The sequence below is a fragment of the Corylus avellana genome, chromosome ca2 (assembly GCF_901000735.1).
Source record: "Corylus avellana chromosome ca2, CavTom2PMs-1.0".
Classification (NCBI taxonomy): domain Eukaryota; kingdom Viridiplantae; phylum Streptophyta; class Magnoliopsida; order Fagales; family Betulaceae; genus Corylus; species Corylus avellana.
The window spans coordinates 31,562,560-31,579,010 of record NC_081542.1 but is presented as its reverse complement, the minus strand read 5'-3'; the positions used below and the strand labels follow the sequence as shown (position 1 = coordinate 31,579,010).

Below are 16,451 nucleotides of genomic sequence, written 5' to 3'. Positions count from 1 at the left end.
TCCTCTATTATAATTGGTTAAGCTTAACCATATCTTCTAGGTCTTCCCAGTTTGCTCTTTATGCTTGGAACTTTTCCGAAAACGCTTTCTTTTCTTCCAAAAACCTATAAAACAAAGAAAATACAAAAAGGAAATAAAATAGCATAAACTAAGGAATTAACAAATATAAGTTTAAGGGCTAAAATATGAATATTTTGGTACTTATTACACCCCCAAACTTACATATTGCTAGTCCCTTAGCAATACTAAACTAAAAACAAAATGAAAAACAAAAGACAAAAAGATAAATCCATCTTTCGTGGGATGTAGGATTTCATTTAGCATATGCAACAAGCCTTTTAAACCCCTTGGAATTCTCTAGAGGACGAGTGAAGTCTCGTAAGGGTTTTTTAGAAATGTTACCCACAAACATTATGCACAAGTTCATATTATCCGAAATTAAGGTATCACTCACGATCATGATTTTCATTTATTAGCAAACTTAAAAAGATAAACTCCATCTTTACAATGAATTGGAATTTTAAAGTTTAATTACTTACAAAAGACATGCTAAGGCATCACAAGTTTGAAATAGTATAAAGTGAACTAACACATAAATATGAAGCTTCCAATTATTTCCAATGTGCAATGTCTCAATATCTCAAAGTTCACTGAAATTTCCATTAGAATGAATATCTATGATATAACTTTTTTTTTTTTTTTTTCTTTTTGGTCAAGCTGTGCAATGTTTGGTTCCCTTAAGCTTTCTAATTGACCCATGTAGCGAGTGTTAAGTCAATGACTCCCAAATCAGATGGTTTTAGGGCATTAGGTGTAAAACACCCCTAAGGACTTACTAAATCGAGTCAAAAAGGCTACGAAACCAAACTAACAATGACATTAACCAAATAAAAAATTTTCACCTTTTGACATGAACAATCAATACTTTGAGGCAAGAGGTCCAGTTACTTAATGAAAAGCTTATCAATGATCATCATTTTTTTTTCTATACTATTTTTCTCTTTTTATATATATAAATATTCCAAAGTATCCATCTAATAAGTCATCCAATTTCACCCAAGACATAGAAACACACACATCAGACTTTCATGTCATACCCCACAAATTATGTGCTAATGTGCTTGTGTAGATCAGATCAAACATGTGAATTCTCAACTGCCGAAAGCAAGTAACCAATTTGAAAAATCCTATCATCAGATCATGTGTTCAAAATTTTAAGCTCACCAATGAGAATCAAATCACAATTTTTAAGATCAACCAAAATTTTAAGACAACATGAACATGCATATTTTTTTCTTTTTCAAAAATGGGACAAAGTGTGTGTAAAGTATCTCCCATACCCCCAAACTTAAATTACACATTGTCCCCAATGTGTGCATAACATGAAAAGATCTTACCAGGGAGATGGATGACCTGTCTGGAATGGCATGGCTCATAGCACACCCCCAAACTTGAATTGAAGCACACTTGTCTCTTTAAAACAAAATACTAAATAACAACGGAAAACAAAAAGAACTAATAAGATAAAAATAAATATAAAATAAAAACAAACAAACAAGGAAATAAAAAGGATATGTTGTGGGGTGCCTCCCATGAGCACTAAGTTTAACGTCTTCAGCCAAATTGTGGCACTTTAAACTTGAAGCACCAGTCTTTTCTTCGCTTGCACTAAAGGGAATGAATCTTTTCTATTGCAAGGTGATTCCAAATGTCTATAGATCGGGGAGGACCACTTTGAGTTTTCTCAAACAGTTTCTCATCCGGTGGGGACTCATGAACTGGAATAAAGTAAGAAGAAAACTCAGGGAGCTTTTCTATCTTGATGTCCTCAATTTGCTTATGACATAACCCCAGCAAACTTCTCTCTTGGATTATTGGTAATTCGGGAATAGGAGCTGATGTTGAAAAAGTCTCAGTGCTCTCTTCCTTTTCCCAATATAACTCATCTAGAACCTCAATTTGCTCATCTTCTTCTTCCACCTTGTTGTTATCAGGAGTGGAATCCAATAAGGCCTCAGCTTGCTCACATATCATGTCAAGATCCAAATCAAATTCATATTGAGCAAAGTGCTCTTCCAATGGATCCTCCAAACTTGGCTCACTAAACATCTCAACTTGCTTGAGGAACTTGTTAAGATCCAGGTCGAATTCAAATTGATCAAAACACTCATTCAATGGATCCTCAAGACTTGGCTCATTAGAAGTCTCAGCATACTCAAGTAGCTTGTCTAGGTCTAGGTCACCTCCAAATTCATCAAAGCGCTCTCCCAAAGGATCCTCAAGACTTGGCTTATTAGAAGTTTCAGCATACTCAAGTAGCTTGTCCAGGTATAGGTCACCTACAAATTCATCAAAGCGCTCTCCCAAAGGGTCCTCAAGACTTGGCTCACAAAAAATTTCCTTACCAGTTTCTTCATTCCCAAGTGTGGTGGTTATTTGCTCATAATAATAAATGCACTCTTCCTTCATGTATTGTCCATTAGGATTTGCCACCAACTGACCTTGACACTCTTCTTCTTTGAGGATATCTGATAGTTGCTTGAGATAACCCTCCATCTTGACACATGTGGATTGCAATCGTTGATTATAGGCCTTATTGTGGCTAAGAAAAGCTGACATTGTTTCTTCTAAGGTAGGCCTTTTTGGAGGAGGTGGTTCTTCTTGGTATTACTGTTGCTCTTGGTATTGTTGAGGCCAATCAATGGGAGAAGAAAGTATTTGATCATAGAACTACGGATATGATTGATGGTGCAGTTCATGATATTGTGGAGCATGATTTCCAAGAGCTTGAGCTTGCCATGAAAGATTAGACTGTTGGCTCCATGACGGGTTATAGAAATCAAAATAGCGGTCGTTCCCCGGTCTAGAGAACAATTTGTTCTTATGCCCAAAAATTTTGTTAGAAATCTGTCTTATTGAAGGACATTCTCTAACATGGTGATAAGGGTCATGACATAACGAACATGGTCCATAGGGCGTCGGAATGCCTCCTCACATGTGTGAAATTAAAAATAAAATAACAAAAAGTTAAAAGAAAAAAAATTAAAAAGAAACAAAATTAAAAATAAAACTTACGAAGATGTAAACTCAACTGACCCTGCATGAAAAGAAACAGAAAAAATCAGATCTATAATTAGTGTGGTAACTGTGCTGCTGTCCGGATGTATGATCGAACGCACCTGCTAGTGCGTTTGACCGCATTGGTGCGCTCGAGCGCCCATTCCCGATCACCCTGGAATGGGCGCTCGAGCGCACCTCCGGAGGCAGAACAGGAACTGTGGAAAAACAGAAAATCAAAAACTAAATTAAAACAAAAATAAACAAAGGGAAAAGAAAAAATTTCAAACAAAATCAAACAATTCCCGGCAACGGCGCCAAAAACTTGTTGTGCTAAATACTATCTAAATTAATAGATAATATTTAGTACGTTTTACTCGCAAGTGCACAAGATTAAACGTTAGTATAGTGCAGCAAGTACGATCTTGATCCCACGAGAATTGTTGATTTTATTTAGAATTGATTAAAAATATCAACTTGTCACTAAATTGATATTATGAAAAAGAAATAAAAATATATAAAGATAAAGTAAAGGTAGGGCTTTGATATCCACGAATAATTATGCTCAAATAATATAATAATATGCCAATAATCCAATCATATTATGAATACCTAATGTTTGCCAACCTAATGGCATGGGTGTATACTCTTTAAGTTATGGATTTCCCTAAGCAACGAGTGAGGCATGGGTGTATACTCTAACTCTTTTCTTTCTTAAAAAATTTAGTATGGGTGTATACTAAGTTGTTCTTTAAGAAATCATAAATCTATGGAAATCGACAAACACATAAGGTCTAGGGCATGGGTGTCTACTTCCGGTTCTCCATGTTGATTAACCCTAGAACCCGGTGTGGATTTCTTTTGTTACTCTTATTAAACCCAGGACTTGGTCATCAAAATTTATTTAATTAACTAGTCCATAGCACATGCATATAATGGCCAATCACACACATATGAGAAATTTATGAAAACAGGCATTAATCAAGTTAAGCATCATAATAACGTTATCACAAAGGCGCCAATATTAAAATATTAAGTAAACATAATTAAGGCTTCAATCTAGCCCTCCTTAAGAGTTAGTTACACATAATTAAAATAAAACTAAAAAGAAAAGGGAAAGAAAGAACCGAAAACCGCTCCTAGAAGTAGCCTCCAATTCTTTTCCCCAAAGTTGTCTCCTTGAAATTGTGTATTGAATTGTGAGGCTTAGATGTCTATTTATAGGGCTTAGGAGAGTCCTAGAAGCCCTATTAATCCTAGGAAATTCGAAGATTTAAGTCCTAGTTCAATTAGGATAAAGAAAACCTAAGTCCAAATCAGAATAAGATTCGTCCAGAATTGCGTTCCTATCTTACGGGGTGATTTTGGCATAGATAATTTCCTAATTATTTTACGACGTTTATCGTGCACACGGAAAATAATTTTTTTTTAGTATTTTTTTATATATATTTTTTCCAATAAGGTCCTCGCCGGGACCTGCACAGGACTTGTTCAAGACCCTGCAGGGACCTGCCCGGGACTCCGCCGGGACTTGATCGGGACCTCGCTGGGATTTGATCGGGACCCACTCGGGACCCCGCTGGGACCTGCCCGGGACTTGACCGGGACCTGTCCGGGACCCTGCCGGGACTTGCCTAGGACTTGACTAGGACCCCGCTGGGACTTGCCCGGTCCTTACCTAGGACCCCGCCAGGACTTGACCGGAACCCGCCCGGGACCCCGCCGGGACTTGACCAGGACCTGCCCGGGACCTGCCCGGGACTTGCTCAGGACCTGCCCGAGACTTGCTCGAGACCTTGACGAGACTTGACCGGGACTCGCCCGAGACTTGACCGGCCAAGTCCCAGGCGGGTCTCGATCAAGTCCCAGGCGAGTCTCGATCAAGTCCCGGCGGGTCCCAGTCAGGTCCCAGGCAAGTCCCAGTCAAGTCCCGGGCGGGTCCCGGGTGGGTCCCAGTCAGGTCTCGTCGGGGTCCCATGCAAGTCCTGGGCAAGGCCCGGTCAGGTCCCGGGCGGGTCCTAGGCAAGTCCCGGGCAAGTCCCAGGCGGGTCCTGGTCAAGTCCCGGCCAGGTCCTGGTGGGGTCCTAGGCGGGTCCCTGCGGGGTCCTGGTCAAGTCCCGGGCAAGTCCTGGTCAGGTCCTGGGCGGGTCCCGGTCAAGTCCCGGGATGGTCGGGTTTCGAGCCGGTCCTAGGCAGGTCTCAGCGGCCCCCAGCGGGGTCCTGGGCGGGTCTCGATCAAGTCTCAGACAAGTCCCGGGCGAGTCCCGGTCAAGTCCCTGGCAGGTCCCCGGCGGGTCCTAGACGGGTCCTGGGTGAGTCCCGGTCAAGTCTTAGTAGGTTCTGAGTGGGTCTTGGCAAGGTCCATCAATTAGAGAATGAGATGCTTATAGTCAGAAAATGGTTTAGGGTTTTCAAAACCGTAAACCATTTTCCGAAAATTAAAGAAGAATTTTCGGTCAAAAAGAAAATATTTTCCTTTGACCACTATTTTACGTCGAAGTGAACACCGTAAAATGTAAAAATCATTTTCTAGAAACCATTTTACGTCGAAGTAAACGGAGCCTAAGCCAGTTCCGGTTCTCAAGTTCAAGAGTTGCTTGGACTTCATTGTTGTCTATAGCTTGTGATTGCCTGTGTGGGTGTTGGAGGAAATGTCATGAGGAGATTTGCATTAGGGACTTGATGGAATTCAAGTCAAGGTGGAGGTTGTTGAAGTATGACTTGAATTGTCAAGTCACTTTTGAGTGGGCCCAACAATATTCCTTTTGTCTCTTGGATAATTTTGTGGTGCTTTAATCCAACTTGGTTTTGGAATACCCAATGGGTTTGGAGTTCTTCTTTTAGTAGACTTATGTTCTACTCCCACAAGTTTTTGTTTTTCCTCCTATTGTAGGGGAACTTTTTGTCCGACTATAGCATCTATAAAGGGGACATAGCTTCAGCCTTTGTAGAGAAGCACAATAATGAAGAAATATATGCCATCTCACTTAGTTTTCTCACGTGTTTGTGTCGTAAGGCACTTAGGGAAAAAGAGAGTTTTTCTTGTATTAGTTTTCTCTCTTTTTGTATTTTTCTCTTTTGTGTGAGAGTGAAATTTGGGTGTATTGGGACTTTGGGTTTTGAGTGGTTTTCTCCCTACTACTCCTTTGTACTCCATCTTTTGTTAGTGAATTTCCTCTGGATGGTCTCCACCAGTGGATGTAGGCTTGTTAAGCCGAACCACTTAAATCTTGGTGTCGTGTGTGATTGTTCTATTTTCTATTCTGTTCTTTTCTGCTTCTTTGGGGATCTTGTATTTTAATTCCACAACAATATATATATATATATATACTTTCTTTTTTCATTCAATCATATTAAACTTTAAATTACGATAATGTCTCGACCAGGTCCCGGTGAAGTCCCGAGTGTGGTTCGGTTGGGTCCCTCCAAGTCCCAACCAGGTCCTGACCAAGTCCCGAGGTGTCTCGACTAGGTTCTTACGAGTCCGAATTGGTTCCCAGTGGGGTCCCGACCGGGTCACGGCGAAGGCCCAACGGTGGTTCGATTGGTCCTCACAAAGTCTCGATAGGGTTCCAATGAGTCTCAATAGGTCCCAACGAGGTCTCAACCGAATCCCAACGGGGTCTCAACCGAATCCTGACGGGTCTCGACTGAGTCCCTACGGTGTTGCGATCATGTCCCTACGATGTCCTGACTAAGTCCCACTTGTGGTTCGACTAGGTCCCAGCAAGTCCTAACCATGTCTTGGCAAAGTCTAGGCGATAGCCTGATGAGTCCCGAATAGGTCCCGGTGAGGTCTATACTCGGTCCCGGCAGTATCCTGGTTGGGTCTTGGTGAACTTCAGACGATGGCCCAGCGGGGTCTCGATTGGGTTCCGGCCAAGTCCCCGCGAGGTCTCCGACCAAGTGCAGTGGGATTCCAACTATGGCCAGGTGAAGTCTTGGTGAAGTCCAGTCAATGTCCTGACTAGGTTTGTCAATTTGAGAATGATATGTTGAAACTCATAAAATGGTTTATTGTTTTTTAAAAATGGAAACTATTTTTCGAAAATTAAATAGGCTTTTCCAGTCAAGCTGAAAAAAAAAAAAAAAAAAAAAAAAATTGTTGGCTATTATTTTTCATCACACCAAACACCCCAAAATAATAAAAACATTTATCAGAAATCATTTTACATTGAACCGAACGGAGCCTAGCTTAAATTGAACTTGTGTCCCTTTTACAGACTTCGAGCGAAAATCCTGTGATTTGTGATGGCTAATCTTTATTCCACCACAGGTTTAAATACATTTCCAGCATCGAAAATCTATGGCCAGTGTAAATAGCTCAAAACTTAACAGAACCATCAAAAATGTATTCATCAAAAACCTATTGGAGTAAGAAAAATCAACTAATGGTCAAAGTTCTAGCCTTCTAGGTGTCAATTTGCCACCCAACTTGGGTTCTAGACTTTTCTGTGTCGAATTTTCTTAGTATGTTTGCTAATCCTTTTTCTTCTTCCTTTTTCCTTTCTACCCAAAAATGTCAAAAAATGAACATACTTTTCTCACAAAAAAAGAAAAGAAAAAGTCTTAACAACGGTTATAAAACACCCCCTCGTCTCTTCAGTCTTCATTCTTGATGTTGGAATGGTCTCCTCGTGCAAATAAGGACAAGCTTTTAGCACCCCAAGGTTCATCATTTCCGTGTATTTAACAAGCTATCTCCAAAATATTTCAAGCAAGGAAAATGATGCCTCTTGGCTCATCTCTGTTTCCATTTGCCTTCGCTCTTCTTTTCTCATTTCTTGGCAACTTGGGCTCACACACACGAAAACTTTCTTCAGTGCCTCACACTTGGTTCTGAAAACTCCAGCTCAATTTCTAAAGTCATTTACACTCCATCCAACTCCTCATATTCATCTGTCTTACAATTCTCCATACAAAACCCCAGATTCTCAACACCCGCCACCCCAAAACCTCTAGTCATTCTTACACCATCGCATGTCTCCCACATCCAAGCCGCCATCAATTGTTCCCAAACACATGGCATGCAAATAAGAGTTCGAAGTGGGGGTCACGATTTTGAAGGTCTTTCTTATGTTTCAGATGTGCCCTTCGTCTTAATTGATCTCATTAATCTTCGATCAATCAGTGTTGATACAGAGAATAGCACGGCGTGGGTTCAAGCAGGTGCAACAATCGGTGAAGTTTATTATAGGATCGCCGAGAAAAGTAGAAATCTTGGCTTTCCGGCAGGAATTTCCACGACTCTGGGTGTCGGTGGACACTTCAGCGGCGGAGGGTACGGCACATTGTTGCGCAAATATGGCCTTGCTGCTGACAATATTGTCGACGCCCAATTGATTGATGTTAAGGGTAGAATCCTTGACAGAGGATCCATGGGAGAGAATCTGTTTTGGGCGATTCAAGGAGGGGGAGGGGCAAGCTTTGGAATCATTCTTTCATGGAAAATCAAGTTAGTTCATGTTCCATCAACTGTGACTGTTTTCACTGTTAGTCGGAACTTGGAACAAAATGCCACCAAGCTTGTTCATCGTTGGCAATATGTTGCAGCCAAGCTTCACGAAGACTTGTTCATCCGCGTCAGCTTAACAAGTGTCAATTCCAGCCAAGAAGGGAAGAGGACCATCCAAGCTTCATTCGACTCCTTGTATCTTGGAGGGATTGACAAGCTCCTTCCAATGATGAAACAGAGCTTTCCTGAGCTGGGTTTGGTGAGAGAAGATTGTATTGAAATGAGTTGGATTGAATCTATCCTCTACTTTGCTAATTTCAGAAGTGTCGAATCCTCGGATGTTTTGCTAAATAGGACTCCTCCCATTAGATATCCTCGTATTAAAGCAAAATCTGACTATGTCCAGGAACCAATTCCAGAATTTGGGTTGGAAGGCATCTGGCAAAGGTTTTACGAGAAAGAGGGAGAAACAGGTTTAATGGTGCTGACTCCGTATGGGGGCGGAATGAGTGAAATTTCGGAATCTGCAACTCCTTTCCCACATAGAGCTGGTAATATCTATCAAATCTATTACCGGGTGTACTGGTTAGAAGAAGGAACTGCGGCATCAGAGAGGCATATAACTTGGATGAGAAGGCTTTACAGCTACATGGCTCCCTACGTTTCGAAATCTCCAAGAGCTGCATATGTGAATTACAGGGACCTTGACATTGGAACAAATAGTAAAGGCAACACAAGCAATAGACGGGCGAGGATATGGGGTAATAAATATTTCAAGAGCAACTTTGACAGGTTAGTGCATGTGAAGACTGTAGTTGATCCTGTTAATTTCTTTAAAAATGAACAAAGCATACCTCCTTTTTCAGTCGGGTCGAAGAAGGGAGGTGATTAGAGGTATTTAGATAGAAAAAATTGGATTCAGGAATAAGGCCTTTATGTTTTTACCTTTTCCTCTTTATACTATAAATTAAGCATAGATAAATGGTAGGCCCTCCATGTTTTTCATTCGTCTTCTTCCTCACTCCCATTCCCATTTCGTGATTCTGATACTTTCAATCAGATATGGGTCTTCCAAATCCAGCATTCACTTTAAAAGCCAGCCAACATTGATTTTGGTTTGTGCTTGGAGTTGTGAAACTCTGACTATGAAAGCAGACCAGAAGGAGTGGAGAAAGGGATTTCGGATCAAATGAGATGCCCCTTTGTAGGTATACCCATGGCCAGGTCAGGACAGTAGAATCGGGTCTTGCCGAAGAGCCTGGTCTGGCTCATCATATCCGCCTGCGACGTCAAGTCCTTCTCCAATCCCCGCCACCGACTCACTTCTTCTTTGTCTTCGGTGCTGAACATCACCGAATCATCATCGAATCATCATCGCCATCGATGAAGGGTCACCGGAGAACAAAGATCACAGGGTGTTTGGAATCGTGGCCACGACGAAGCTCTGGGGAGAAGAGGAAGAACTATATAAAGCTTTGCTTCAAGTGATAGATGGGATTTTTTTTTTTTTTTTTTTTGGAAAATTATATTTTACCCTCCTAAAGTTTGTGACGATTTGCAATTCGACCTCAAAAGTTTCAATTTTGGCAATCCACCCCTAAAGTTCCAATTTTTTGCAATTTGACCAATTGTATTCAAAACTTTCTATATTACCTATAATTTTTTATAAAAAAATTAAAAAAAATACGGCCACCCCTTTGGCCATCTAGCCATTTTTGTACCCTCAAACTTATTTATTTATTTTTTATATAAAAAATAAAAAACATGGGCAATATGGAAATTTTGGGATAATATTTGTCGAATTACAAAAATTTGGAACTTTGGAGGGGTGGATTGCCAAAATTAAAACTTTGGAGGTCGAATTGCAAATCGCCCCAAACTTTTGGGGGTAAAGATTAATTTTTAATTTAATTTAATTTAATTTAATTTTTTTTTTTTTTTAAAGAACATTCATTCATTCAAGGGAAATTACAAACGAATAAAAAAAAAAGAAAGAAAAAAAAAACAGAAAATAAATATAGGCTTAACTGGAAAACCTGAACTAGACAGACCACTAGCACTTTAGTGAACTGGAAGGATATCAAAACGGTTGAAGTCACTTGCGAATGCAGTTGATGAAAGCCCTAGCGCATTAGGATCGATAAAACCATTTAGAGTATGAAAACCCCTAAAAACATTAATATATACAAGTTTCCAAGGAAACTGTACAGATTAAGTACAAGGAAAAAATTGTTTCCTTCACAAACACAAAGTCTGAAGTCCAACTGGTTCAGGTTATTTTTAAAAACCTAATCCAGACAAACCACTAATACCTTAATGAAATAGAAGCAGACCGGAAAATTGGAAAAAAGATTTTCTACATAGACAAAGTCTGAAGCCCATAGGTAAAACAAAAAGCCACACACACACACACACCAATAAAACATAAAAGAAATACTTAATTAAAAGCAGAATAAAATCTCCAAGTCCAAAAATAGCAACACGGGGCGCAAAGATGAAGAAGATGCAGAGCCTCGTGAGTTCCACACTCAAAACGTGAGATCCACGCACTGGCGCGTGAAGGCTGGAAGGATGAGCGGGAGGCAACAGTGGGAGGAGATGATGCCGAAGATGATGGTGGAGAGGTGCATTGGATGGCAGGGTTGCGGGGGGATGATAAATCGAGCTTCGAAGAAGTCGAATCGGAGACCCATGACAAATTTGAACGAAAGGCTGTCGGCGTGGCTTGGAGGAGGCAATGGAGCGTCAGAGAAGGGGCTGGAGTTGTGAATTCTGGAGGAGATTGGATACATTGCGCAAGGCGATGGTTAATGCCTCATCAGAGGTGGAAAGAGCTCAAGAAAGGATATCATCGGTGAGAAGAAACACAGTGAGAGAGGAAGAGGGATAGTTGAGTGGAGCAGGACGAGGGGTCCCCTCACGCTTTTTCTCTTCTTGACGGCTAGAGAGAAAAGGTTGAAACCCGAATTGAGAGAGCCTTTAGCACTAGTTACTAGTTGGCTTGCAATTGATAGATGGGCTGTTTTCTAGTGTTTTCATCTCAATTCTATATAGGGTTAAATACCCCATACCTCCCCAGGGTTTGCCAACTTTATTTTTTTCCCCTGGGGTTTCATTTTTATCACAGGACTCCCCTGGGGTTTTGATAAAGGACCAATTTAGTCCATCCGTTAGTTGACCGTTAAGACTGACACATGGACCAATCAGATGTTGACACGTGGCACATATTTAATTTTTTAAAAAAATTTAAAAAAATGTATTTTTTTTTAAAAAAAAAAAGAAAAGGAAAAAACTGGGGGTGGCCGAGTTTTTTCCTTTTCTTTTTTTATTTTTTATTTAAAAAAAAAATACTTTTTTTTTTAATTTTAAAAAAATGAAAAAAATTAAATATGTGCCACGTGTCAACATCTGATTGGTCCACGTGTCAGTCTTAACGATCAACTAACGGATTGACTAAATTGGTCATTTATCAAAACCCTAGGGGGGTCCTGTGATAAAAATAAAACCCCAAGAGGGAAAAATAAAGTTGGTAAACCGTAAGGGGGTTTGAGGTATTTAACCCTTCTATATATTGGTTTATGCTAACGTGTTAAATTTTTATTAGAGGCGGTAAAAGTGGTGTTTTACAGCTTGACTAGGTATATATATATATATATATAGTATCTAAAATAACTATAAAAGAATTAATTCTACATTAGCGACAACATACGTCATCCCTCATAGAAATATATTGGCAACAATTTTTTTTGACATGTCCATACTAGAGGGAAATGAATGATTCGAACTAGTGAGCTCCGCTTCATAAGGCGTGGTCCTCAACTGATTGAGTTACCCCTTTGGCGTGCATGCGCACACACACACACATATATTACTATCTTTTTTTTTATAGAACAACAAATACAAGATCTCATATATATTACTATCGTTTTTTATAGAACAACAAATACATGATCTTTAATCCAAATAAAAAAGTCATTGAAACTATTTTTTAATTTTAAAAATTGCGGATAAATGCAAAATTGGTCCCTAGAGTGGGTCTAAATTACAAATTACTATCTGTGGTATAAAAAATAATTTATAAGTCCCTATAGTTGGCCTAAATTACAAACTCATGTACTATAAAAAATAATTTATAGATCTTTAGGGGAGGCCAAAATAACAGTTTACTGCCTGAAATCAATTTTCATTAAGCAACTTAATAAGATTTGTTATTTGCCCTGTCATAACCAGTTCAAAACGCAATACGTGTTATTATTAACTCTTGATTTTCAAAAATGATGACTAGAATTTTTCACATCTTTTTAGGATGCCAACTAAGATTATATATCAGTCATCACTTCACATCATATTGTTATAATAAATTAACATAATCTCTTCAACCGGTTCACATAATGCAATTGTCAAATTCTTGCAAAAGGCTCTCAAATCGAGGCGAAGAAGACGAAAATGAGAGGGGCTTATAGATAGGGTAAAATTTTGGAGATAGAAGAGAATATGTTAACTTACTGTAGCAGTATAACGTGGAGTGAGGTCTGATATATAATCTTAGCTGATATCCTAAAATGATGTACAAAATCTTAGTTGTCATTTTTTAAAGATAGATATTCATAATAACACGTGCTGCGTTTTTATTGGGTATGACGTGATAAAGTTATGAATTCTGTTAAGTTAATTAACGAAAGTTGATTTCAGGTAGTAAATTGTTATTTTGGCGTACTCTAAGGACCTATAAATTATTTTTTATACCATAAAAAGTGATTTGTAATTTTGGCCAATTACATGCACCTATAAATTATTTGTTATACCACGAGAGTGATTTGTAATTTAAGCCAACTATAAGGACTAATTTTACTTTTATCCCTAAAAATTGTTTTGTAATGTTATGAACAATCATTTTAAAACCTTGTAATGCCCTCAAAAAATTAATTAACTGGTAACTAACTCCTTGCTCTGCCTCCCAGCCCCATTCCTCAAGGAATAAGACTTAGGAATCTCACACTATTACCAATAGTTTTCAAAGCATAATGCTCTAATAACGTATCTGTAACGTCCCCAAAATTAAACTAATTAATTTTTATTAACTTGGAGTGTTACTGGCAATTTTTCGAGACCAATTAATTGATAATTGACGGGCAGTATTCCTCTAAAATCATTTAACTTATCAAACTATGAACATTCGAAACTGAAAATAAATAAATTACGGCAACTAAGTATAAATCCTTTTAATTGCTCCATGTATCATCAATTCTGCAATGAAATTTTTCATAGTAGAATTAAAGCCAAAAACACCGTCACTTTATTATTTACCTCTTTATTCTTTAGTTACGAATTTTATTTATTATTCTCGTATTTATAAACAACCCACGTCGTGATTGTATACTTGTATGCATATATCTTTTACATGGGACACCAATCCTTTTACCTACGTGGCATGTCCCATCTTCGTATAGAACCCTAAAGTTATAGGGTAGTGGGGGTCAGCATTTTCTAGTTTAGCGGTGTCTCTGATTTTTTATGGGTACCCAGAATTGATTTACCTTTCAACATTCAATGCCAATGGTGTCTGTTTTAGGAGTTTAGGACAATAAAGGTACATTAATATGAGGTGCAGCAATGTAGAAGATAAAGTTTTAAAATAATATGAGAATCTTATCCGGTGCCTAAAATAACATGAGAATCTTATCCGGGTGCCACATCGGGCCATTGTTGGATGGTCCCTCTCCCAAAACTCGGCAGGCCTTCTCTCTCTCCCGTCACTTCTCTTCCTCTTTTTATTTTTGGTTTCATATATTTGACATATATGCGATGACATTTCAAAGCACCGACACACTCACGAAAATGAAGCCTGTTGGCTCATCTGTGTTTCCATTTGCCTTCGCTCTCCTTCTCTCATTTTCATGGGCAACTTCAGCTCACACTCACGAAAACTTTCTTCAGTGCCTGACACTTGGTTCTGGAAACTCCAGCACAATTTCTGAAGTCATTTACACTCCATCCAACTCCTCATATTCATCTGTCTTACAATTCTCCATACAAAACCCCAGATTCTCGACACCCGCCACCCCAAAACCTCTTGTAATTGTTACACCATCGCATGTCTCCCACATCCAAGCCGCCATCAATTGTTCCCGAACACATGGCATGCAAGTAAGAGTTCGAAGCGGCGGCCACGATTATGAGGGTCTTTCTTATGTTTCAGATGTGCCGTTTGTTTTAATTGATCTGATTGATCTTCGATCCGTCAGTGTTGATGCAAAGAATAGCACGGCGTGGGTTCAATCTGGTGCAACAATCGGTGAAGTTTATTATAGGATCGCCGAGAAAAATAGAACTCTTGGCTTTCCGGGAGGAATTGCCACGACTCTGGGCGTTGGTGGACACTTTAGCGGCGGAGGGTACGGCACGATGTTGCGCAAATATGGTCTTGCTGCTGACAATATTATTGATGCGCAATTGGTTGATGTTAAGGGTAGAATCCTGGACAGAGGATCCATGGGAGAGGATCTGTTTTGGGCGATTCGAGGAGGAGGAGGGGGAAGCTTTGGAATCATTCTAGCATGGAAAATAAAATTGGTTCATGTTCCATCAACTGTGACTGTTTTCACAGTTAGCCGGAACTTAGAACAAAATGCCACCAAGCTAGTTCATCGTTGGCAATATGTTGCAGCCAAGCTTCATGAAGACTTGTTCATCCGCGTCAACTTAACAAGTGTAAATTCCAGCCAAGAAGGGAAGAGGACCATCCAAGCTTCATTCAATTCCTTGTATCTTGGAAGGATTGATAAGCTCCTTCCAATGATGCAACAGAGCTTCCCTGAGCTGGGTCTGATGAGAGAAGATTGTATTGAAAAAAGTTGGATTGAATCTATCCTCTACTTTGAAGGATTCCCAAGTGGCGAATCCTTGAATGTTTTGCTCAAGAGGACTCTTCTCATAGGAGCCCCATTTAAAGCAAAATCTGACTATGTCCAGGAACCTATTCCAGAACTTGGGTTGGAAGGGATCTGGAAAAGGTTTTCCGAGAAAGAGGCAGAATCAGCTTTAATACTTCTGACTCCATATGGGGGCAGAATGAGTGAAATCGCGGAATCTGCAACTCCTTTCCCACATAGAGCTGGTACTATCTACAAAATCCAATACGTAGTGTACTGGGAAGAAGAAGAAACTGCGGCATCCAAAAGGCATATAAGTTGGATCAGAAGGCTTTACAGCTACATGGCTCCCTACGTTTCGAAATCTCCAAGAGGTGCATATGTGAATTACAGAGACCTTGACATTGGAACAAATGGTAAAGGCAACACAAGCTATAGACGGGCTAGGATATGGGGTAATAAGTATTTCAAGAGCAACTTTGACAGGTTAGTGCATGTGAAGACTGTAGTTGATCCTGCTAATTTCTTTAAAAATAAACAAAGCATCCCTCCTTTTTCATCCGGGTGGAAGAAGAGAGGTGCTTAGTGTTAAGGATAAAATCCCATCAGTCAAGGTGATTAAAAGGCCATGATTCAGGCTGACTGACAGCCCAACTAACAGCCAGGATTCACGCCCAAACAGCTCTCCATGCTTCCTGTGACAAGCAACCCCTCAGCCATATATATTTTGCTTCTCTCCAGGATTTAAGCAAGCAACAACCGTATTCTACATGTGGCTTTCCTTTTTGTGCTTTGTTGTTTCTACTTCCTTTGTAATTTATCTTGTACTAAGCCTTGGCTATATATATATATATATATATATATATATGAATGAACTACTCTGATGTTGGGAAGTTAACCAAATCATAGCTTCCTAAGGTTTTCTTCATTTGATTGCTGCATAGTCCCATAAGATCCCTTTTCAAAGCAAAATCTGACTATGTCCAGGAACCAATTCCAGAACTTGGGTTGGAAGGCATCTGGCAAAGGTTTTACGAGAAAGAGGGAGAAACAGCTTTAATGCTCCT

At 39.6% G+C, this 16,451-nt stretch overlaps 1 protein-coding gene and 1 pseudogene across 1 annotated transcript; both read left to right on the top strand.

The window, feature by feature from the left end:
* Positions 1 to 7,783: 7,783 nt before the first annotated feature.
* Positions 7,784 to 9,404, top strand: LOC132169600 (tetrahydroberberine oxidase-like; annotated as a pseudogene).
* A 4,946-nt stretch (positions 9,405 to 14,350) lies between these two features.
* Positions 14,351 to 16,129, top strand: LOC132171938 (tetrahydroberberine oxidase-like). The gene has a single exon (XM_059583355.1). The coding sequence runs from the start codon at positions 14,351 to 14,353 to the stop codon at positions 15,968 to 15,970; it is 1,620 nt and encodes a 539-aa protein (XP_059439338.1). The 3' UTR covers positions 15,971 to 16,129.
* The last annotated feature ends 322 nt before the right edge of the window (positions 16,130 to 16,451 follow it).